Source organism: Astatotilapia calliptera, chromosome 22 (assembly GCF_964374335.1).
Source record: "Astatotilapia calliptera chromosome 22, fAstCal68.1, whole genome shotgun sequence".
Lineage (NCBI taxonomy): Eukaryota > Metazoa > Chordata > Actinopteri > Cichliformes > Cichlidae > Astatotilapia > Astatotilapia calliptera.
Window position 1 is genome coordinate 32,948,859 of NC_137442.1, and position 22,063 is coordinate 32,970,921.

The window sequence follows — 22,063 nt, forward strand, 5'->3', positions numbered from 1 at the left end:
ATCCATGAGGCTAATCTTTGCTCTCGTTACAGCCTGAGAACCTGCTGGTGTCCCACACCGCCAGCGGCCAGCCAATAGTCAAGCTCACAGACTTCGGTGATGCCGTGCAGCTCAACAGTGCCCACTATGTTCACCCTCTGCTGGGCAGCCCTGAGTTCGCCTCCCCAGAGCTGGTCCTCGGAGAGCCCGTGTCGCTGACCTCTGACCTGTGGAGTCTGGGCGTGGTCACCTACGTGCTGCTGAGCGGCGCCTCCCCCTTTCTTGACGAGAGCGCAGAGGAGACCTGCCTGAACATCTGCAGGCTGGACTTCAGCTTCCCCAGGGATTACTTCCAGGGCGTCAGCCAGGCGGCCCGGGACTTCGTCTGCCTGCTTCTGAAGACCGACCCGGGCAGAAGGCCCCCGGCCGGCCTCTGCCTCCAGGAGCCGTGGCTGCAGGCTGGCCAAGGCGACGGCCGGGCAGAGGGCTGCTTGGACACCTCCCGCCTCATTTCTTTCATTGACAGGAGAAAACATCAGACCGATGCCCGGCCCATCGGAGGGGTCAGGAGCTTCATTCACGGTCGCCTTCAGCCTCGGGTTTGAGCAGCTCTCAGCCTCAGTGCTCCGACCACAGCAGGAGACGCTGCTCAGTTTGGGGTCCAGCACTGAGGTTGAAGAGACTCTTTATGGTCTCGATGTAAAAAGAAGGAGAAAAAAATGAAAGCTGATCTCATCCTCTTTCACAGATTTTTCACTAAATAAAATCCTGTTATCCTTTTAGGTTGTTTATTTGAGACCTGCTGAGGTCTTCAGCCAATCAGAGCCCAAGAGAACGGAGTTCTCACCAATCGTAAATGAATGGATGCCCTCGTCTACTGCTGCTTGCTGGTTTCGTCTTTTTGTAGTTAAGTGAACAAAAACAGTTTTAAAAAAAACTATTATGAAGTAAGTTATTTTCCTCTGCGCGAGTTGAAGCTGATCAGAAGAGCCAATCGATCGAGCCTCAACGCCACCACACGGGCGCAGCTCCTTCAGGAGAAACCGATGCCAACGGAGCTCGCCACAGAGAGCAAATCGCCCTCCAGGAACAGACGCTGTGTTTTTGTCTTTTACCCTTAAACAGTAACTGGCATACTTTTGAGAAGCAACCCTTTCTTATAGAAACAGTGTATAGAAAGGCACAGTAGTGTCTCTGATTCCAAGGAGGAAAAAAACAAACACATCATTGTAGAAAACGCTCATAAGTTGAAGATTCGTGTGCTACTCTGGACACTGCAGACAGGCGGAAACCGCGACAGAGCTCATCAGCTGAGACATTTATACATCAGAGCTTCTCGATGGCTGCGCTTACATTAATGTACCCTAATCTAATCTGAGAACACCATGATGACCGTGTCGTGAGTAACAAATGCTGCACTGTCCAACCCGAGAAGAAACAATAGACGTTCGTCTTTTTTTTTCTTTTTTCTTTTGTCTTTTCCTGTGTTGCGCAGATATGACATGTTTAAGCCTTACCTTGTATAGAGACTTCGGCCTTCTTCCCCCTCACGTTCGCAGTGGACTCGAGACTGTTGGAGCCCTCGGTGGCAGCGCTGAATGTGGAGGCGGCGGAAGATGAATTTACTGTAAATGCACTCATTGTATGTTATGTTTGATTATCATGTGCAATGTTGCGGCTTTAACATTTTATGCAACTATTTATGAAAACATCTGTTGTATCTGTAATAAATCTAGAGAAAAGCATGTACTTGGTACTGCAAGCACTGCTGGTAGTTTGTGTTCATTCGATCGCCGAGTGTTAACGACCGCTCCGGGGCCAGGCCGCGTCAGAGGTCACGACCTACAATCATCACGTTTTGATCAAAACTAATTTAACACTTTTTTTTGTACTGTATGCCTCTGTAGTATTGGTACACCAAAGTTGCTCTAGCTTTATAGTACTTAATAAAGAAATGGTTTTATTGTGATTACGTTTCACTTGCGTTAGGCCATCCATGACCATGTTAAAAGATTGTTTACACGAGTAAATGTCAGAGGAACACTTTTAGTTTACTCTCTTTATACCTTTATTAAAAAGGTGGGAGATTAAAGGACTGAAATGTACTCTTGGATGGGAGCTGAATGCAAGATTTTACTTACAAAGTGTTGTTTTCACTTTATGTACAGATACATGTTGCCAAAATATTTCTTCCATTTAAAAAAAACAAAACAAAAAAAACAACAACAACAAAAAAACACCTAACCAGTAACCACACAAGATTACTATGGTAACAATAGCACAGATAAGTCCAGTAAGGGGTTATGATCAAATCAGCCCCCTCTTAACCTTTTTTTAATTTACTTCAAAAGGTGTACACACAGGCCATTTTAAAACAAGAAGACTGGACTGGATACCTCAGTTTGGGGTTTTTTGTTGATTTTTCTGTTTTTGTCACTTTGTTGTGTTTTTGTTTTCCCGTTTTTGTTTCATAAATTGTTTTTTTTTAATTATTATTATGTTTGCATGTATATTTCTTTGTACAAATCATACATATTCTCTCCTGTAAATAGTGTCATTTTGCCATCACTCATTTGAAAATTAAACTTCATGAACACACAGGCCCCGTCTGACATTTACGTTCTTTTGTGTTTGTTTTTATTGTTTGTTTGTTTAGTTATTTATTTTCTTGTGGGGGGAGTGGGGCGGAGGGTCTTTAAACGCTGAAATAAACATTAAAGCAAGTTTTGTTTAGATCGGGTTGCAACATTTTCAAGACTTTGTTCATTTTCCCATCATCTGCTCACCACTTTCTTTCTCTTTTTTTTTTTTTTTCTCTGTACAGGTCAGATGGTTTGATTTTGTACAATTCCGTGTTGGAGTTTAGTGACGTAGGCTGACGTCATCATTTACAGGACTGGTAACAAACTGACGCTCACACTTGCCTAAAATACCTACAAATACTTAACACTTTCAAAACTCTTCATTGGGACTTTTTCTTTTCTTGATTTGTTCTGCATTGGAAACTCATACCGTTTGAGCTCTATATGAAAGATAAACAGAACTTTCAGGATTTAAAAGCCAGTGCACATGTGCTTTAAAGTGGCATTAATCCTAGTGACCAGCAGGGGGAGACTGATGCATTTGCAAAGAAAATTAAAAGGGGATGCAATTAAAAATGCACATGATACAATTATGCTCTCAGTCCATGGTTTCATATTTTAACTGTTCCTACACGGTGTTATTATGAAATGACTATGCTTAAACCCAAAGTTTCCTCCACATCGATGGGAGGCAGTTGAAGTGTTTCAGGCATCCCAGACCAGGAGAAAGAAGATGTCCCTCAGCTGGCTTGGGAATGCCTCACGCTTCATTCACAGCAGGGCAGTCATGTTCGTTTGTGCATGTATTTGCCTGCAGAAGACAAGTTTTCAACCAGTGCAATCCTCAGAAATCCCTGCTGCACTCTGCTCGACGTGGACGACGCTGTGTGTCGCTCACATGCTGAGTTGTTGACGAGTGAGGTGAAACAGTTCACCAGCAATGGGAGAAAAGCAAGAACAAATTAAAATAAATATTAAAAACTACAGCGTGAAAGGTAAAGACAGTGGTTTCAGTGAACATTCTTTACTTTTTTAAGCATATTTTGCACTTCAGCTCGTTGTCTGTTAAACTGTACGTACTTCATCAGTATTTTATAAATAAATTTATATGAATAATATATATTAGATGAAAAACACGGGGAAAGCAAAGGTTGTTCTGTGTGTCCACTGTTTATATATCAGGCCACAAGATGAAGAAATGTCACAGTTGGCTGCATCCATCTTTTATATGTGGTCTATGGTACAGACACTTATCTGCACACTGCATATCTGCTGTTTCTTCACCATAACACTCATAATTTGTCAGCTGTTATGTCTCCTAATACTTGAATAACAATTTTAAAGACTCCCACAACTAGTAGTGCTGTGGAGCCACTGGTTGTTGCTTACAGGTGAGGACATGTATCTGTACTGAACGGCATGTTATGGTAAGTAAATGAATGAAGAAAACTCCACAGGATTCTTTTAATATTGTCCGATATGCGTAATCAGTCGATTACATCATTTTACATCAACATTTTATATTGTGTGTGTGTGTGTGTGTGTGTGTGTGTAGTTAGATTAGATTAGCAGCCATTTAGCATCTGAGTTACCACGAAACATTTACAAAGATCAGTAGGGGAGACCGGGGATAGTTGTAACGTGGGTCAGTTACTTCCAGTTTCTCCAATCAGGGCTAAGTTTCAAATGATGTGACTCATCCTGTGCATGCCCAATTCAGTTCTGCTATCACATGTGAAAAATCAGCACATTTTGTCAAACACAGACAATTTAACACGAAAAAAAGTAATTTGTATGCCAAAAAGTAAGTTTTTCTACTTTATTTCAATTTCTAGTAGCATTATCTGCTTTGCAGTTAAAGTCATCAAACTTGAATTATGTTATTTGTATGTCTATGGGGATATATTCTGTGTAGGTCTTTAGTGCTAGTGTTTTAGCCGTTGGCTGTAATGTTAGCTAGTTCATGGCTATAGGAGTCTGGGTTAGTTGTAACAGCAACAGTCTGGGTTAGTTGTAACAATGATGCAGATGTTACAACTTACCGCACTATTACTTTAACTTATATTAAACAAGTTGGGGCAACGACATCAGCAGAGAGAGGTTCACTGGTCGCTTTTGTATATGCGGTTAATGCCATTGGCAACACAATTCCTCCACTGTTTGTGTTCCCACACACACATTATGCAGACCACTGTGTCAGAGATGGACCAGTAGGAAGTACTGGTAGTGGAAATAAATCAGGATGGGTGCACGAAACAGATTTCCTCATCTTTCTGAAGCACTTTGCAAACCACACCAAGGTAAGCCATGATAAAAAGTAATGGAATTGCGATGCTGGTGAACAACTACATTTTTTCAGCTTCATTGTTATGTTCAAAATTGGTGCAAGAGTTGTAGGTTATGATGCCCACTGAGCCAATGAGGCCAAACTCAAGGAAGACCAACCAAAATTAATGAAATATTCAGTTGCAGAAAATTCCATAACTTGTCTTTTTTGGGGGGTTGGAATATGTTCAAAAGCTAGATTTCTGCATTCTGTCACACACACAGCTACATAAATGGATGTAAGTGCATTCATGTGTTGAATAAAAAAGATTACATGTTAATGTTTTGTCAGTACTGTCAACTAACCCAGACTATGGGGTTAATTGTAACATTTCACTCTTTGTGTTTGAGACCATACCATGCAATGGGTAATTGTGCTGCAGAGAAAATAGCTGCACTATGTAATAGCAGAGACATGTAAATACTTTGCATTACATTTTGAATCCACTACCTTAAAAGAGCTCTAATTTACAGAAATGTCAAAAATGTCACAACTATCCCCGGTCTCCCCTGTCGGCCTGGCTGTGATCTCTGCCACAGGTAGTAAAGCAAGCTAAGCTTGTTTGACTATCCGCTACAAAGTAGTGAAGTTTCTTTAAAGAACAACTGAAAAATGTTACCCTTTAACAGCTATGGAAGCGGCCTTTGCAGGGTTCCAGTCAAATACCTGGTCTGTACCGCCCCCAAGTGGCTCTTCTCTTATATTGACGAGCGGCTGCTTTACAAACCTCACAGATATTGACGACTTAAAAGTTGTTTTGGGTGGGAAACAGATATTCTGTGTACACATATCTACATTTCACCTTATGAACAGAGCGATAGGTCAAATATCCTATAACATTTGCCCAGATTCATTCATTTAAACCATCCAGAATGTCCAAAAAGCTTCTGTAGAAAATGCCTTCTAAAGACAATTTTTTAGGTATAGCAGAGCCGTTATTAATCTTTTTTTTTTAAATATTTTATTGTATTTATTTAATCTTTTTGTCAAATGTGGCTTTCTGGTATTGTGGTTAAAACATCTGCATTATACGTGAAAGTTTCCTGGTTTGGTACTGTGAGGATACACAAAACCCACCCTCAGAGGGTCATTAGCTAGTTCACAAGCCCTGATTGTTGGGAAGTCTGTCTCATGAAGAGCATCCGGTGTAAAATCTGTGCCAAATCAGACATTTGGATCATTTTGCTGTGGTGACCTCTTGGGAAATAAGGGAGCAGCTGAATGTAGCTCTGGTTAATTAGTATATAATAAAACCTGTTACTGCAGGGTTGAAGCAAGCAGCATTTATAATTTTCTAATCCTGGGTTAGTGAATATTTTTTGCTGCTGTAATACCGTGAAATTATTATTTCTTCTCCAGATGTGCACAAATGTGGGTTTAAAAACCCGATACGGTGTTTCCGTTTCGTGCTCACAGTTTCCACTCTTTATAAGACATTAAAGACCAGTTAGAAACACTTATGTGTGAACAGATCTTTGCACCATCTGGTGCCTTATTTGAACTTGTATGACTCAAAGTCAGCAGGTTTCTGACACTGGGGGCGTTCACGTGCAGTGGGATGTTCCAGTACTTTTTAACTGAAATAAAACTGACCTCAGCATGGGCACACCTCTCCACATGCCTTGAACTGGCTTTGACAGCTTTTGCACAGGACGGGCAAGATTAAAGATTAAAGTGTGCAAACAGGAATATAACATGTTACACAAGCAAGATCAAATTGCATCGATTTACTTTACTCGTGCTTTTGTCTGTAGGTAAGTCAAACTAATAAAATAAATTATTTGATTCAGGTAAACAAAAGTAATTCCAGTGACATTCAACATGTTGCTCCAATGATGCAGTGGTGCAGGTTGAGGTGTTATCCTTTTCTGCTTCAGTAAAATTTGATAACACTGATAATAGCAACTTGTGAGGTGATAGATGCACCACTGTGTTGCCCAGCTATTTGTATACTTACACATTTATTAGCCTAACTACATGTGAGGTTAGTTAGTGTTCTACCCTGTCCTAGTTTAGTGGTAATTGGTCTCAAAAAAAAAAAGCACTGGACTGGCTTTTTGCACTGCAAGCTGCATCCACACACCTAGATGGACAGATCGGGGGGTAGTGAGGGTTCACTGTCTTACCTGAAGACCTTATGAGTGTTGGACAATGTGCTCTAAATCTCGAGCCACCGTAAAAAACGGAATATTTGGGGACCTTAGTGGAGAGCCAGGTAACCAGTGAAGTGGTCCATCCGGGAGATGTGACTAAAAACAAAAAGTATCATTTGTACTACACTCCGCACAAATTATTAGTTCAATTGAAATCAGTTGTAATTATATAGCGCTAACTAACAACAACAGTCACCTCAAGGATCTTCATATTGTGAGATGAAGACCATACAGCAACACAGAAAACAATCCAACAATCAGATAACTCTGTATGAGTGAGTGGGAAGGAAAAACTCCCTTTTAACAGGAAGAAATCTCCAGTAGAACCAGGCTCAGGTAGGGGAAGCCATCTGCCGTGACTGGTTGGGGTCTAAGGCTCATCTATTTTTACTCAAATGGCTAGTGGGTTTTATCAAAAGAAGTAAATAAAAGAATAAAATAAATAAACAAAAGCAATTTCCTTTTAATGTTACTTTATCTTCTGCACGAGAAGGGAAATGTAGAGATATGCAAAGTTTGCGAGACCTGGATTGAAAACCAGGAACAGGTTTGATGAATCCAAATTTGAAAGTTCTGGTGCAACAAAAACTTGCAGAAACTCTACAGTGACTTGCAGGATCTACAGTCACCTGTAAAACACGGTGGAGGCTCCATCACAGTTTGTGCTAGAAACCGGCAAAAGGTGTCAGGTGTTTTTTCCCCCCAGAAATCTCTGCAGCTGTTTCCCATTTCCTGGAAAAATATAAAGAAATAAGGGGTGGCACAATACTCAAAAGTAACTGTTTTTTGGATACAATGGACAATCCTAGAAGCTAACTAGCTATCTCTGTAGCCTTTAAATTACATTATTTATTACAGTTAAATATATTTGCTTCACATTTCAAATGAAAGATTAATTGATGATAAAAAGGCAAAATGAGAAAGACAGCTTCCTGTACCTTATTAGACTGGAATACTCTAAGGAGTATCTGATTTACTAATCCTGAAAATCTTCCATGAAGAATGAAAATGTCCAAAATTGGAATCTGGTTGCAAGAATAAAAGCGAGTGAGAGTACATAGCGTATCTAATCCAAACTTCAAACAGCAGAGAACAACAGAGCAGGAGTCAGGCATGTTTGGTTTATAGCAATGTTGTCTTTTATTCTAATTTCCAATAAACAGAGAATATATCAGTCCCTTATTTGTACAAAAAATACCTGAAAAGGATACAATGTAGATCCAGGAGCCGCACAGACAGAATGAAGCAAAGCACAGTGGAGGAGTGTACATCAGAAAAAATGATTACAGTTCATTTGATCCTTTGTTTTTTTCCTCCCTGGAATTTTATATTTGACTTCAACTTATGATGACTTTGACCCAGCAATAAAAACAATGAGTTAGCTTCACTTGCACCTATAGTGTAAGTCACCGAAGTTCAGTGGGACTGACGTGTGACGTCCACATTAGCATTTAGTTCTGGTAAGGCTGCATTTCACAGTCACAGCTAATTTGAAACGCAGTGTGAGAGTGGACGGACGGCAACTAGGGAGCTGTGACCGTTTCAGAAAGAGGCACGTGCTGCGAGAGAATACAAAAAAATGTTACGCACCTTTAAGAAAAATAATCAGACAACATAGACATTATAATGAGATGCACAATCCTCTGGAGCTACAGCTTATAATTGCACTACTTGTGATGAAAAGCTTAAGAATTAGCGTGTGCGCTCTCCATCAAAAAACAATGCTGTGTGTGTGGGCTTAATATCCAAACATGGAGTATAAATGACAGAGAGGGAATACTGAAAGAGTTGAAACCTGGCAGAGATGAAGACTCCGACAGCCTGTCAGCTTATAAACACAACTGAAGTTCAGAAATTTGACACATGCCAAAAATCCAGTTTGATTTCTTAAAATAAAATAAAAAAAGAAGTTTAATTTAATTAATACTGTATATGCTGTGGTATACGTCATTTTGTGGCAAACCAAAGACAATACACAATAAAGTCATACACACAATCATAAAATAAAAAAAAGGAAAAAACAAATCATTCTTCATTTTACATGGAGTTATGAGCAAAAGCATAACAGCCCATACATAGTGATCTGTGACCTAGGTACAGTGTTAGATCTACATCTTCTCCATAGCTTCACATACTTTGAAAACAAGACTTTATACTGGTATATATTCATATGATTGGACTTCTGTGAACGATTGCATTGTAGCACAGTGACTTAAAAAAAAAAATGGAGGGAGGACGGTGATTTTGTCCCCGCTGACCCATAGTGACGTGGCTTTCATCCTCTGTCAGACAGGGAAGAACCTAAACTGATGACTGGGAATGCTGGGAAACTTCCAGTCAAACTCCCGTCTCCTCTAAATCTGCAGCTTACCCCCCCGACTTTACCAGACTGTCTTCTTACCGCCTCTAAAAGGGCAAGCGCGTTAGCCAGCAGACTTCCTGAAGAGTGAATATAACAGTCTGGTCATCCGCACACCAACACACACATTTACCACAGGGTCATATAGCTTACAGGCTGGACACAGGTGGGAGAGGGGGGCGGGGGATTCAAGCATTATCCAATCCCTGGAGAGAGTCTGACCTGACTGACCAGAAAGGCCTGATTGGTGGAGTGCAGAGCTGGTGAGTCGTTTAAGTCACGCGATTAGTTGGCTGGTGGCGGCAGTGGATTGTGTGTGTGTCTGTGTGTGTGTATCAGTGTCGGTGCTTAGAGTCTGCCGACCTCATTCTAACCCTGTGAATCTGGGGTAGGATGGATGGAAACTGCAGGTGAGGGCGGGACGGGTGCTGCACAAAAGCAGGTGTTATGTCACACGGGTTCAGTTGGTCATGTGACAGTAGGAATGACAAAAAGGATTCCTCGTCTCCTTTCTTGGGCATCTTTTTCCTGTTACTATAAATAAGGTCAAAAATAAACTAACTCGTGATCTGTTTAAGCTACTTTGAGAGGAATTTCTATGTGAATCTAATTCTTTGGAACTGATCTCTATGCTGACTATTACAGATTCATTTTTAGAGACCTGGCAACAGCATCAACAATTGGCATTTTCTCTTACATGTCATGAATTGGTTGATGACAGCTCATTTTTTTTCAGTAGACCAACTAGGTAGAGGGGGGAAAAAGCTTATGATACCGACTGATTCACAAACTGATGCCACTTTAATGAGTTTTGAACCATGAATGCTAAGATTGGGCATAAGGTTAAGGTTCTGTGTTTAGCATTTAGCCACCTATTAGCAAACTCGTTCTCTGTAACATACATGTGGTATGTTCTAGTATAAAGCTAGCGTTCAACCAAAAATTCAAGGAAACCGAAACAGTAAAATGGTAACACATTTTGGACACATTCACGTGACAAATGTTTTCCATGAGATCTACTATCACAGCAGCTAGACTTACAGACTAACCATCACTAATATCCAATTTAGTCAATTTAGAAGATTTTGGTCAAATTTTGGTGTACTGAGATTTCTCACATGGCATCATATTAGAAACGATACAACCACTAGTTGTCAGGGAAACATATTTACGGACTGGTTGGTAGTACTTCCAGGAGGTTGGTGGCTCTCGCTGGGTGAAATCAGTTGCAAAGTAGGTGCTATAATGGAAACCTCCCAATGACTCCTTTGGTTGCTAGCATATTTGCATCGCTGTGTGTCATGTATGTCTGAAAGATATTTGTAATTACTCTCTGAGCAGTAGTAAATTGTCACACAAACCAGAGATGGAGAGGATTCCTTCTTCAAAGTAAAAGCTGTGCTTGAGATTTACAACCAGCATGTTTCAAAAAAGGACAACTTTTACATAAATACAAATATTCCTTGTTTCCTTTTTTTGCTGCACTTTTTACAGTTTCCAAAATGTTTTCCATACTGACAGGTGGGTCATTGGGGAAAAATAGGGGCCACTGACCACCCGGAAGGCATGTGTGACTGAGACTTTATTTTTCGAGTGAAAACCATCAACCTCCATTAACTACTTGCAAGCATTAAAGTAATACTTATTTCCCCATCATGACCAGTGGTTTCCAGCTGGTTGCAGACCAGTCTGTAGGCTTGTGTGATTGGGGCCTTGTTCACTTTATCCTACATTGTCACATGTCCAAAATGGCCGACAAGTTAATGTCACATGGTTAGGGGTCATGTGTCTACAAAAAATAAAGAATGAAAAAAAAATCTCAAGAACCAAAGGTGACAGCTAGTACAACAATCTGAAACTGGAGGTTCAGTTCACTAAACCTGTTATTTGAGAAGCTTGAATAATTGAATACTTTTACTTTTTCAAAATGAAAGAACAAAAACAAATACTTGTTGGCCCTTAATTTACTCAAACAATGACCTGGTACTACTAAACTAAGCGAAACCCCTCTGTAATGTTAGCTTCCTATGTCTCTGTAGCGGTGGATTTGTTGTTTGATGGATTGGTTGTGAAATCAAGAAAGAAGCCATTTCTGCTTGATTGTAATTTAGCGACCCTGTTGATGTTTAACAATGGTGCTCACTTCATGCAGCTAATGGAAATATCTAAATATAGAGTTAACTGACATTTTATCCAGATCTGAGATTGCATCACCAGTACATGTTTTCAAAGTTTTGTTCCAATGGATTTTTACTTTACAGGAATCTTTTAGACCTTTTGGAAAATATATTTTTTGCTTTCCTGTTAGAAAAGAAGGCAGAGATGAGAAGCTAGCTAGTTATGTGTGATGCTAGCTAGCAGTCTACAGCCAGCTAGCCAAGCTCAGTAAAAACATCAGATAACTTTCACAAACTGTTGTTTCCAGGATGATAAAACATGTTGATTACTGACTTTAGAGGTGGCTTTAGGCAGACTTTCTAACTGCACAGAGTCAAGACTGCTAGTCACGCTAGCATTAGCCTCATATTTAACGTACAGATCCTGTGAGTGTGTTACATTTCTTGACAAGAAAGCAAAAAAGGACTGTTTCCCAAATCTCCCACCATTTCTCCCCACTCATGATGTTCTTCCACCACCCCTGAATAAAAAATCCCAAACGTGTTACTCTATGTGCATTACTTTTTAAAACATAGCTTCAATTTTATACACAAGGCTCACAATTTTCACTTAAGGCGAGTGAAGCTCATTTGACTGCTTGTTGACACACAGACAACTGAGTTCACGTTTCAAGTAATTTGTTCAAATTTCATATTTAAAATGTTTTTAATAAAAGTTTCGAGAGTGCTTTTGTTGCTTTCAACGAGGGAACAGTGGTCAGAATCCGAACACGACAGCTCCAACCCATCGACAACAAATCAGGCTGATTTTTTTAAAAATGTGCAAGCAGAGAGCTCAGAAATTATTTAGTAAAAGGAAAACATTCAAAGACAAATTCACCAACAGATAAAATAACCATTTTGATTGGAAAAAAAAGACCGAAATGGTAGAAAGCTTGGGCTCGACACACTTTAAAGTGAGTCTATTTGAAAATCTTCCTCTTCTTCCTTAAAGTCTTGAGACACCTACAGCTGGTTCAAGAGCACATTCATGTTTTTTAATTGTTGTGGTCTTGTTGGTACGACACACACGGCTGGGGAGGTTAGTTAGATGTTCTTAAACCTTACTGGAAAGCACTGCATGATGTGACTGTGCTCCCACACCACCGTAATCCAGCCAGAGCTGATGGAAATTCACATGCGTGCTTTTCAGAAGGGGAGTGAAGGAGGAAGAGGAGGCAGCTTCTCTTAGCTAAAGAGCTGTCGTCTGTCCGCTCGGGAGTGCAAAACAAGTTCTTCATTGAATCAACAGTAATAAAACAGCATTAAAATGACATCAAGTAATCAACTCTACAAGAGAGGCTTGTACAGCCTTCCTGATAAACATTCCTCTGTCCTTTCAGCAAACCCTCGCCCCTGCTCTGCTCGTCTTGCCTTTCAGCGACTTCTCGTTTCTCTCCCGACTTTTTTCTGAGCTCGTGTGGAGGCGGGATTGGGGTTGCATCAGGGGTCTGTGGGTCGGGACACGGCAGCGATGCCACGTCATGCCCCGCTAAGGTGTTTCCGGGGGGTGGAGGGCAGGGTGTCAGCTTATCCAGACTGGACTGCACAGGTTGAGAAAACTCCTGGATCAAGTTTGATGGGACCCAGGGAGGTTCCCGTCCATCCCTGATGATCATTGAGGAAGTCAGAAGGTGGCGCTCCCCGCCCACCTCGGTATCGAGGACAGGGCGGGCACCACAGCTTATCAGGCCTGGAGGATGGGGAAGGTGGGTGGGTGGGGCTGAAAGGTTTGGGACTCTAAAGGAAGGGATCCATCCAAGAGACCCACTGGAAACATACTGTAGCCATCTTGTGGTTTCACATCACGCTGGTCTTTTTCTGGGGTCTGAACACCAATAACAAAACAACCGCAGGAGTCCACAGTCTTCGACACTTGGCCGTTACCCACTGGGGGACATCGACTTCCAGTCCTGGCTCCTAGCAGAGTTGTTCACATCCGCAAAACAGGACGTAACTTTTCTCCATCTCCTCAACCCCCACTGCGTTGGTAAGGGAAGGGGTAAAGGGGACAGAAGGGGAGGGAGGGAGATCTCAGGGAGAGAGGTGTGCAAAGAAAGGTTTGGGGGGGAGGAGTGTCACAAGGCCACAGCGGTGCATGGGTGTTTGAGCTTGCAGGGCAGCACTCCTCTGTTAAGCTGGTAAAACTCCACCAGGTGAATCAGATCGGTGAACTTGGTGGCGCCGTCGTCGAGGCTGAAGAATACCTGACCGTCCTCCTCACACTTCAGAGCAGAATCAGACGGAGGAGAGGAGATAGTTTAGACACCACATGACAGAGACTGATCTTTATGAGGTAACGATAAAACATGGAACATCTGACAGGAGTGCAAACAGATGATCACATCCAGGTCTACATCGCCAGGCCACTGTACTGCATTTATAAGATAAGCAAATGATTTAATATCAAACACTAATGAAGCCAGTTAGGTTTAGGACATTATCCCTTCTCAGACCTGGAGATGACATTAATATTCAGTACAGTCTGTGGAGTGATCCGACTGGCTACTTTTTGCATTTCTTTGACGATATAAACTACAAACCAACAAATTTTATACTCCTACAGATTAGTTTGTCTATCAGTCACTTTGATCCACACTAGAATATCAGGGATGGATGAACATGAATGAGTTTTATCAACTGGGCATTTTTAACATTTACACTTTTGACTGAACGGACAGAAACTCCATTGGAGGAGAATGGCCATCTATTATCAGTTCAATGTAATCAGTCTGAAATACATATATACCTTTTTCCAAATAAAGTTAAAACACTTTCTCCATGCAACTGCATCTTTGTCAATAACTGATTGATCTGTTTCCTCTGAGCTGTTTCGAGCTGATTTCTGTCCTGCAGCAAAACAAATCTAAGTGCACGGCTGCCTGGGAGGAAGCAAAAAACACATTTTAAAATCTTAAAAAAGCACAGCGTACTTTGGACACGGGTTGGTGGTGATGCTAAATGAGTGTAGCAGGCTCGCTGGGCAGAGTCTGCCGTAGGGTTTTTTTACACTATAGAATTAAACTGCATCGCAGACTATTTTTAAAGATGGACCTGCTTCTGGGGACAAATATACTCCTTTGCCGGTGATGCCAACAAGCCACAGCAGCTGGTTTATGAGACTGTGACTGCAGTTTAGCAGTCAGACTATAACAAGAAGTCAAATTTGTGTCATTTTCACACCGTTTCTCATTTCAGTGCATCTTAACAGAGGCGGTGAGATTTTTCTTGCTTTGTAATCACACTGACCGGTAGGATCTGGAAGTGCTTGATCTTCTGGTGGTGGCACAAGGTGAGCACGAATGCCTTGGGATTACTCTGACTGTCCCGCAACAAGAATAACCTGAAAGAAAAAGATTACATCATGAGAACTAGTTCAACCACCTTATAAAAAGGACTGACATATCTACCATGAATTTCCATATGCTTGATAATACACACCTTGAATATACTGCTCAAAAAAATTAATGGACCACTTTGAAAAATCACGTTGGATATTACTCCACTGGGTAATGTGTTAGGATGAAAAGATGCCACATCGTTTGATGAAAACTAAATGATCAACCTACAGAAAGCTGAATTCAAAGACATCCTGAAAATTTAAAATGATGCAGCAGGTTATGGATGGTGTACCGGGGCATCTCCTCCCAGATCTGGACCAGGGCATGACTGAGGTGCAACCTGGTTGCTCAGATGCACTGAAACATAGAACATAATGTGGGGTGTTCTGTTGCATTTAGGTCAGGCCAGCAGGGCCAGTCAATGGTATCAATTTCTTCATCCTCCAGGAATTGAGTGGATACTCTCACCACATGAGATCAGAGATTCCCATTCAACAGGAGGAAACCAGGATCCACCCAGCACCAGAGTAGGGTCTGAGAATGGCTCCAAAGATTCCACCCTGATACCTAATGGGAGTCAGAGTGCTGTCACCTAACCTGTAGAGGTCTGTGTGTTTCCCAGACTATCATTGACCCACCACTCAATCGGTCATGCTATGTTACAGGCAGCATAATGTTCTCCACGGCTTCTCCACATCCTTTAATGTCTCTAATACGTCCTCAGGGTGAACCTACACTCATCTGTGAAAAGTACAGAGCTGCCAATTCTGGTATTCTATGGCAAAAGCAGATCTGGCTCCAATGTCCTGGGCAGTGAGCACAGGGTCCACTAGGGGATGTCGGGCCCTCAGGCATCATGAAGTCAGTTTCTGATTGTTTGGTCAGAGACATTTGCACCAGTGTCCTATTCGAGGTCATTTTGTATCTCTGGCAGCGCTCACCCTGTTCCTCCTTGCACAGTGGACCCTGCTGATGGGTTAAAGACCTTCTACAGCCCTGTCCAGCTCTCCCAGAGTAACTGCCTGTCTTCTGAAATCTCCTCCATGCTCTTGAGACTGTGCTGGGAGACACAGCAAATCTTCTAGTAATGGCTCGCATTGATCTTGATTGGTTTGTACTGTCCAAGCTGTCCAGCCTTGGTAGGGTCCAGGTATCGTCTCATGCAACCAGTAGTGACACTAGGGTTGCAAAATTCCCGGAATTTTCAAAGATGGAATCTTTCCATGGGAATTAACGGGAATTAACGGGAATTTATGGGAATAAACGGGAATTAACGGGAATTTATGGGAATAAAGTGGGAATTTTCAAAATTGAAGGTTGGCTCTTCTTAGGGAACTTAAATATAGTTGAGGAAAGTATATTTTAGCATAATATTGACAAAAACAAACAAATGCAATTCAAATACACTTGAATATCCATGCCATTCCTTAATCACATGTACAGAGCACAAGCTTGCTGCATGGCTATTGAGACCACCTACTGGCACTGTGCATGCCTCCATCACATGTACACATGGACCACACTTTTGAGCCTGAAGGACAAAGAGTATTAAAGGCACACATTTGAGCCTGTGGACTTAACAAGTGAGGTAAGTTTTGATGATATTATGGGAAAATATATTCATTAAATGTTTAAATTGTGAATATCACATAAAATGTATTAATCTGGTAGATAGCAATCTGATAAGATGCTAAATAAAATGCTAGCATCTGATAAGATGCTAAATAAAATGCTAGCATCTGTTAGATGCTAAATAAAATGCTAGCATCTGTTAGATGCTAAATAAAATGCTAGCATCTGTTAGATGCTAAATAAAATGCTAGCATCTGTTAGATGCTAAATAAGCCATAGCTAGTATAACATAAAGAAGATGCTAGCTTCCTCATTTGGTTGTTTTGTTTTGAAGATCATTCCAGTTGTTTAGCTAGCCTTACTATTTATATCTGTTTATTATCATATTGCAATTGTATTATTACGATCTCTTGCATTGCATTAGCATTTTTACAAGCTCTTGTTTTATTTTACAGAAAAATGCCACGTGCGCTATCTGATGTGTGGAGACATTTTACACCAGCTAATGTACAAGGGAAATCTGTATATATGTGTAAGTATTGTGATAAGACGTACGTGAAGAATGCCACAAAAATGCAGCAGCACATTGCAAAGTGCAAAAAAATTCCTCAAGGCCCAACACATGCAGCAGCCAGGAATTCCACTCAAGGGGAAAATGAATCTGTTTCAGCTGTATCAGAGTCAGATACCCACTCATCAGCTCCTGGTCCCTCTGGCATCAGAGGATTCTTTGATTTTATGGATGACACTAGCCAGAAAAACGCAGATGAGTGTTTCGCTCGTGCAATCTATGCAACTGGCTCACCCCTGATGCTGACATCCAATGTGTACTGGAAGAGATTTTTGAATGTTCTCCGACCAGCATAGATTCCCCCAACCAGACATGCATTGTCTACTCATCGACTGGATGAAGAGTTCAGTCGAGTTCAAGCAAAGGTGAAACAGACCATTGACCAAGCTGACTGTATTTCAGTCATCTCTGATGGATGGTCCAATATCAGGGGACAAGGAATTATTAACTACATAATCACCACTCCTCAGCCCGTGTTCTACAAGAGTGTAGACACAAAGGAAAACAGACACACAGGCCAATACATTGCAGATGAGCTAAAAGTGATCATCAATGACCTTGGACCAGATAAGGTTTTTGCACTGGTCACTGACAATGCAGCCAACATGAAGGTTGCCTGGGCACATGTGGAGGAGACCTACCCTCATATAACTACTATTGGCTGTGCAGCCCATACACTAAACCTTCTCCTAAAAGACATAATGGCACTAAAAACAATGGACACTCTGAATAAGAGAGTGAAGCAAGTTCTGAAATATGTTAAAGGCAAACAAGTAACTTCCGCTACATTTCTGTCAAAGCAAAAGGAAAAGAACAAGAGTACTACACTGAAGCTTCCCAGCATAACGCGATGGGGTGGTGTTGTTATCATGTTTGACAGCCTTCTGGAGGGAAAGGAGTCTCTGCAAGAGATGGCCATATCCCAGTCTGTAGGCATCGACAGTGACATTAAGAAGGTCATCTTGGATGATGTGTTCTGGGAAAGAGTATCTAGCAGTCAGAAAATCCTCAAACCTATTGCAGCAGCAATAGCGAAGATAGAGGGGGATGGTGCCATCTTGTCAGATGTCCAGTGCCTTTTTGCAGAACTCAAAGAAGAAATCCAGACAATTCTGCCCACTTCCCTACTACTGAAAGCAGAGGAAACGGCTGTGGTCAAGTCATTGGAACAGCGGAGGGAGTTCTGCATGAAGCCAGTGCATGCAGCAGCATACATGCTGGACCCCAAATATGACAAGGGCATACTTTCCGGGGAAGAGATCAACGGTGCCTATGCGGTCATTACAGCCATGTCTGACCACCTGGGTCTCGATAAAGGCAAAGTTCTAGGCAGTTTGGCAAAGTATCGAACAAAGCAAGGCCTTTGGAAAGGGGATGGAATATGGCAGTCATGCCAGCACATATCTGCAGCCACCTGGTGGAAGGGACTATGTGAATCTGAGGCCCTTGCACCTGTAGCCTCCATCCTCCTCCAAATCCCACCATCATCAGCCGCCTCCGAGCGCAACTGGTCACTGTTTGGGAACACCCACACAAAGGTTCGCAACAGGCTCACAAATGTGAGAGTGGAAAAGCTGGTCGGCATTCGGGCAAACCTACGGCTCTTTGAGCCTGACACAGAGCCATCCTCAACAAAGCTGGAAAGTGACACTGAAGAGGAAGACTCAGAGTTGGATGCTGAGGAAGTGGACATGTTGTTGGATGATGATGAGGTCCAGGAAGAGTCTATTGACTGAGCAAAAATGAGAAAAGAGGATTGCTTGAAGGAAGATTTGAATGTTTAATGGGACGTTTTGGAGGATAAGTGGCATTTTTCATTTAACCTTTTGAATGGGACTTTGTGGAGATTTTTGGACAGGGGGCATTTTTGAATGAGCGGGGTTAGGGGATGGTAATATTGAACTCAACATTTCTGTTTTTATTCATCCATGAAACAAGTTATTGAAACGTGTTCTATTCTACTGTACTTACAAATAAATCTGTTTAAATATCTGTTGAAAACATTTTGCATGGAGGTTTTCTTATGATTTCTGTTTATATTTATGCTTGGAAATAATATATTCCCAGTTAGTTCTCCTAAATTCCCATTAATTTCCATAATTCCCATTATTTCCATGGACAGTTTCCAATATGGAATATTTCCAAAATTCCCAAGCTTAACTTACCATGGAAATTTACCGGAAACTTTTCGGAAATTTACCGGAAATTTTCCGCCCCTTTGCAACCCTAAGTGACACAGACCCAAGTTAAGTGCAAAACTAGTGAAAGAAACAGCCAGAAAAGATGAGGAGGGAAAAATGTCAGTGGCCTCCACCTGTTTGGGGGTTGTCTCATCGTTGCCCCTCTAGTTCACCTGTTGTTTATTTCATCAACACCAAAGCAGCTGAAGCTGATTAAAACCTCCTCTGCTACTAACCTGACCACATCAGGTCTCAGAAGTTTAACTGACTTGATGCAATATTCTGATTAAAAAGTGCTCCAGTAATTTTTTGAGCAGTGTTCTTTTGCAGTTTCTGGAAAGCATTAAAACTTGCTCTGTGTGTGTTGTTGCTTTGACGAACCAAAGCACAATCATCCTGACAGCACTTGGACTACTTTGACAAAATTATCTTCCTCCCGGAGCCTTCACGTGAGGAGCGCTCTCCGTTCGACAATGTCGTAACTCACCCATCGACTTGGCCTTGTTGTATCATCATTTTGTGGGCTTCCTCTCTCATGATACGACCATGAAACCACACCTGTGTCCTGTGAATCACTGAAAAACACGGGAAGTTTTTCACGCACACAGACAGACACAACCATATTATATATATTTGTAAATGTATTTATACTGCTCATGGTGTTATTGCTAGGCCAGTGTCACATGAGAGTACCTGTGCTCAGAGAAGATGGATGCAGGGGACTGGGACTGCCCAAGACATTCATACGCTGACTCCTTTTCTATAAACACCACATTTATCGTTAGATATCATCATGTAAAACAAAACTCCCTCAAAGTCAAAGTCCCTAAGCCATGCCCATCACGTGTGTAACCCTCATGGCAAACTAAACTATGTTTAAACATCACTTTGGACCAAAACAAACACAGGAATGTTTTACTGTGAATCACTCTCTTCAATTCTTTTTAGTCCAATAACAAACACTCTACTGAAGGATGCACAGCTTTGGTAAAGTGCAACTACTACACACTTTAATTCACAAAGAAAACGCAGCCTTGTAGGGTATGAAAGGCTTCAGTGCATACCATCCATAAAAGCAGTCAATTTTTAAATATACTGGGAAACTCCTGCATATTCTGTGGTAATCACACAAAGCAGCTGCGGCTTGAATACGTTTGCACTTCTAGTCAGATATCCTCTATTTCCTATCTAAGCCCACCCTGCAGAACAGAATCCTTGCTCCCTCTGCTTACCCTCCAGGTATGCCCTTCTTCCAGGGCGGCGCTCTGGGCCTCGATGGGGTTGTCGATGACGCGACCGGTCCGCCCGGAGAAGTCCATGGCAACCAGGGAATTCTCAGATACGCTTCGCTGTTTGGAGAGCGGCAGGGTGGGTGGAGGGTGATGGTGGTTGGGTAGGGGTTAGAGGGAGGGGGCATACAAGAAAAAGGGTGGAGGGGTGGTAGACAAGGGTCAAGGGTTAAACAAGCCAGACACACTCACTGGAGCATGACAAATCCTGTCTGCACACAGACCCACTTTAGTCAATCCACAAATGCCCCTTTTGAGGAAAAGCACAAGCCTCTGCTGGCTATCTGGCTGTGGGACTCAAATTAGTCAAGACTTTCTTATAATAAATGTAATATAATATAATATAATATAATATAATATAATATAATATAATATAATATAATAATATTACTCTTCACAAAATAATCCAACATTAATTTTTCCCCTTTTTAGGAGTCGTTGTTATATTATATCCTAACACCTTTCAGAAGAAGTTACATTAATTAAACATAATGCTCGAAGATCTGCTGTGTTAATTTTTTCTCACGGTCTTTCTAACCGTTTCCTAAAAGCTTTGATAATCATACACCATTACTCTATTGAACAAGCGCAGTGGCAAACCCAGCTTCAGCTTCTAAACTGAACGCTGAGTTCAGGAAACATCAGGAAAACTGAGTGGAACTGCTTTTAGTTTGAGCTGCCACTGATCGCCTAACACTTTCAGATAGCGGGGTTTGTGAGTATGTGTGTGAAGTTTTAAACACAGGCTAACTCGCTGTAGAAGTATCTAATCTTAAGGTTAGGGCACAGACTTCAATTGTGGAGAATTGCGACTAATTCTATTCACAATCTTTCCAAAGCAGCTTATGACACCTTTTTCAACACCTCATGGTGCGAGGGGATTACACATCACACCTGCAAAAAACAATTCTCCTGTTAACTGTGCATGTGTTGGAACAGTATGTAAATATTCACTTATTAAAAAAATAGGATAAGATGTTTTTTAATGGATGCCATTTTGCTGTAAACTGTCTGCTTACATTAGCAGCAAATGTCAGCAGTAGCCTGGTCATCCGAATATAAAAATCTATTTCAGCAAAACAAGTTTTTTCCTCTTAAGAAGCTTTGAGCTTCGTCCCAAGATTACTATCGGCTAATTCATGCATCAATCTGGATTCATCCCTGCTGTTAGAGCAGAGCTGCAGTAAGGCGATGTCACAGAGAGCAGATCCTCACCACAGGTGCAGTAAAAGGCGAGAGGTTAGACTTCCTCTGCTGGGGCACGTTGTAGCTCTGATACAGCACTATTCCGTACTACGGGGGCAGGAGAGAGGAGAAGGCATCAGCTTAACATCCAAGCACCAACTAACTCATTAATGTTTAACTGCGACGCAAGAAAAGTGCAGGGTTTTTACTTTGAACAGCCTGAAGGCAGTCATCCAGCAAGTCCTGCTCTGCTCGTCCTCCGCACACAGCATTTTCAGTTCCTTGCAGTCGCTCCTCACTTTGCTGGGCTGTCGACCAAACAGAGGACGCAGCGGGGAATTAGATTAACGAGATGCACATCGCAAACATG

General features: G+C 41.7%; 2 protein-coding genes across 18 annotated transcripts in view; one reads left to right on the forward strand and one right to left on the reverse strand.

The window, feature by feature from the left end:
- LOC113014908 (triple functional domain protein) overlaps positions 1-2,580 on the forward strand; it is an 80,413-nt gene extending 77,833 nt beyond the window's left edge. For all 14 annotated transcript variants that reach the window (XM_080296416.1, XM_080296419.1, XM_080296424.1 and 11 more), the window contains one exon: positions 33-2,580. In XM_080296416.1, the coding sequence (XP_080152542.1) occupies positions 33-584 (552 nt within the window). In that variant the 3' untranslated portion in view covers positions 585-2,580. The remainder of the gene's footprint in view (positions 1-32) is intronic.
- A 7,090-nt stretch (positions 2,581-9,670) lies between these two features.
- Positions 9,671-22,063, reverse strand: part of LOC113014910 (growth factor receptor-bound protein 10-like) — a 69,654-nt gene continuing 57,261 nt past the window's right edge. For 3 of the 4 annotated variants that reach the window (XM_026156745.2, XM_026156744.2, XM_026156746.2), the window contains 7 exons: positions 21,903-22,001; positions 21,724-21,801; positions 20,452-20,568; positions 19,913-19,979; positions 19,707-19,794; positions 14,805-14,898; positions 13,274-13,780 (listed from right to left, as the gene is read on the reverse strand). In XM_026156745.2, the coding sequence (XP_026012530.2) occupies positions 13,634-13,780; positions 14,805-14,898; positions 19,707-19,794; positions 19,913-19,979; positions 20,452-20,568; positions 21,724-21,801; positions 21,903-22,001 (690 nt within the window). In that variant the 3' untranslated portion in view covers positions 13,274-13,633. Of the gene's footprint in view, positions 13,781-14,804; positions 14,899-19,706; positions 19,795-19,912; positions 19,980-20,451; positions 20,569-21,723; positions 21,802-21,902; positions 22,002-22,063 lie in introns of all 4 variants that reach the window. The other variant, XM_026156739.2, reaches the window with a different exon arrangement.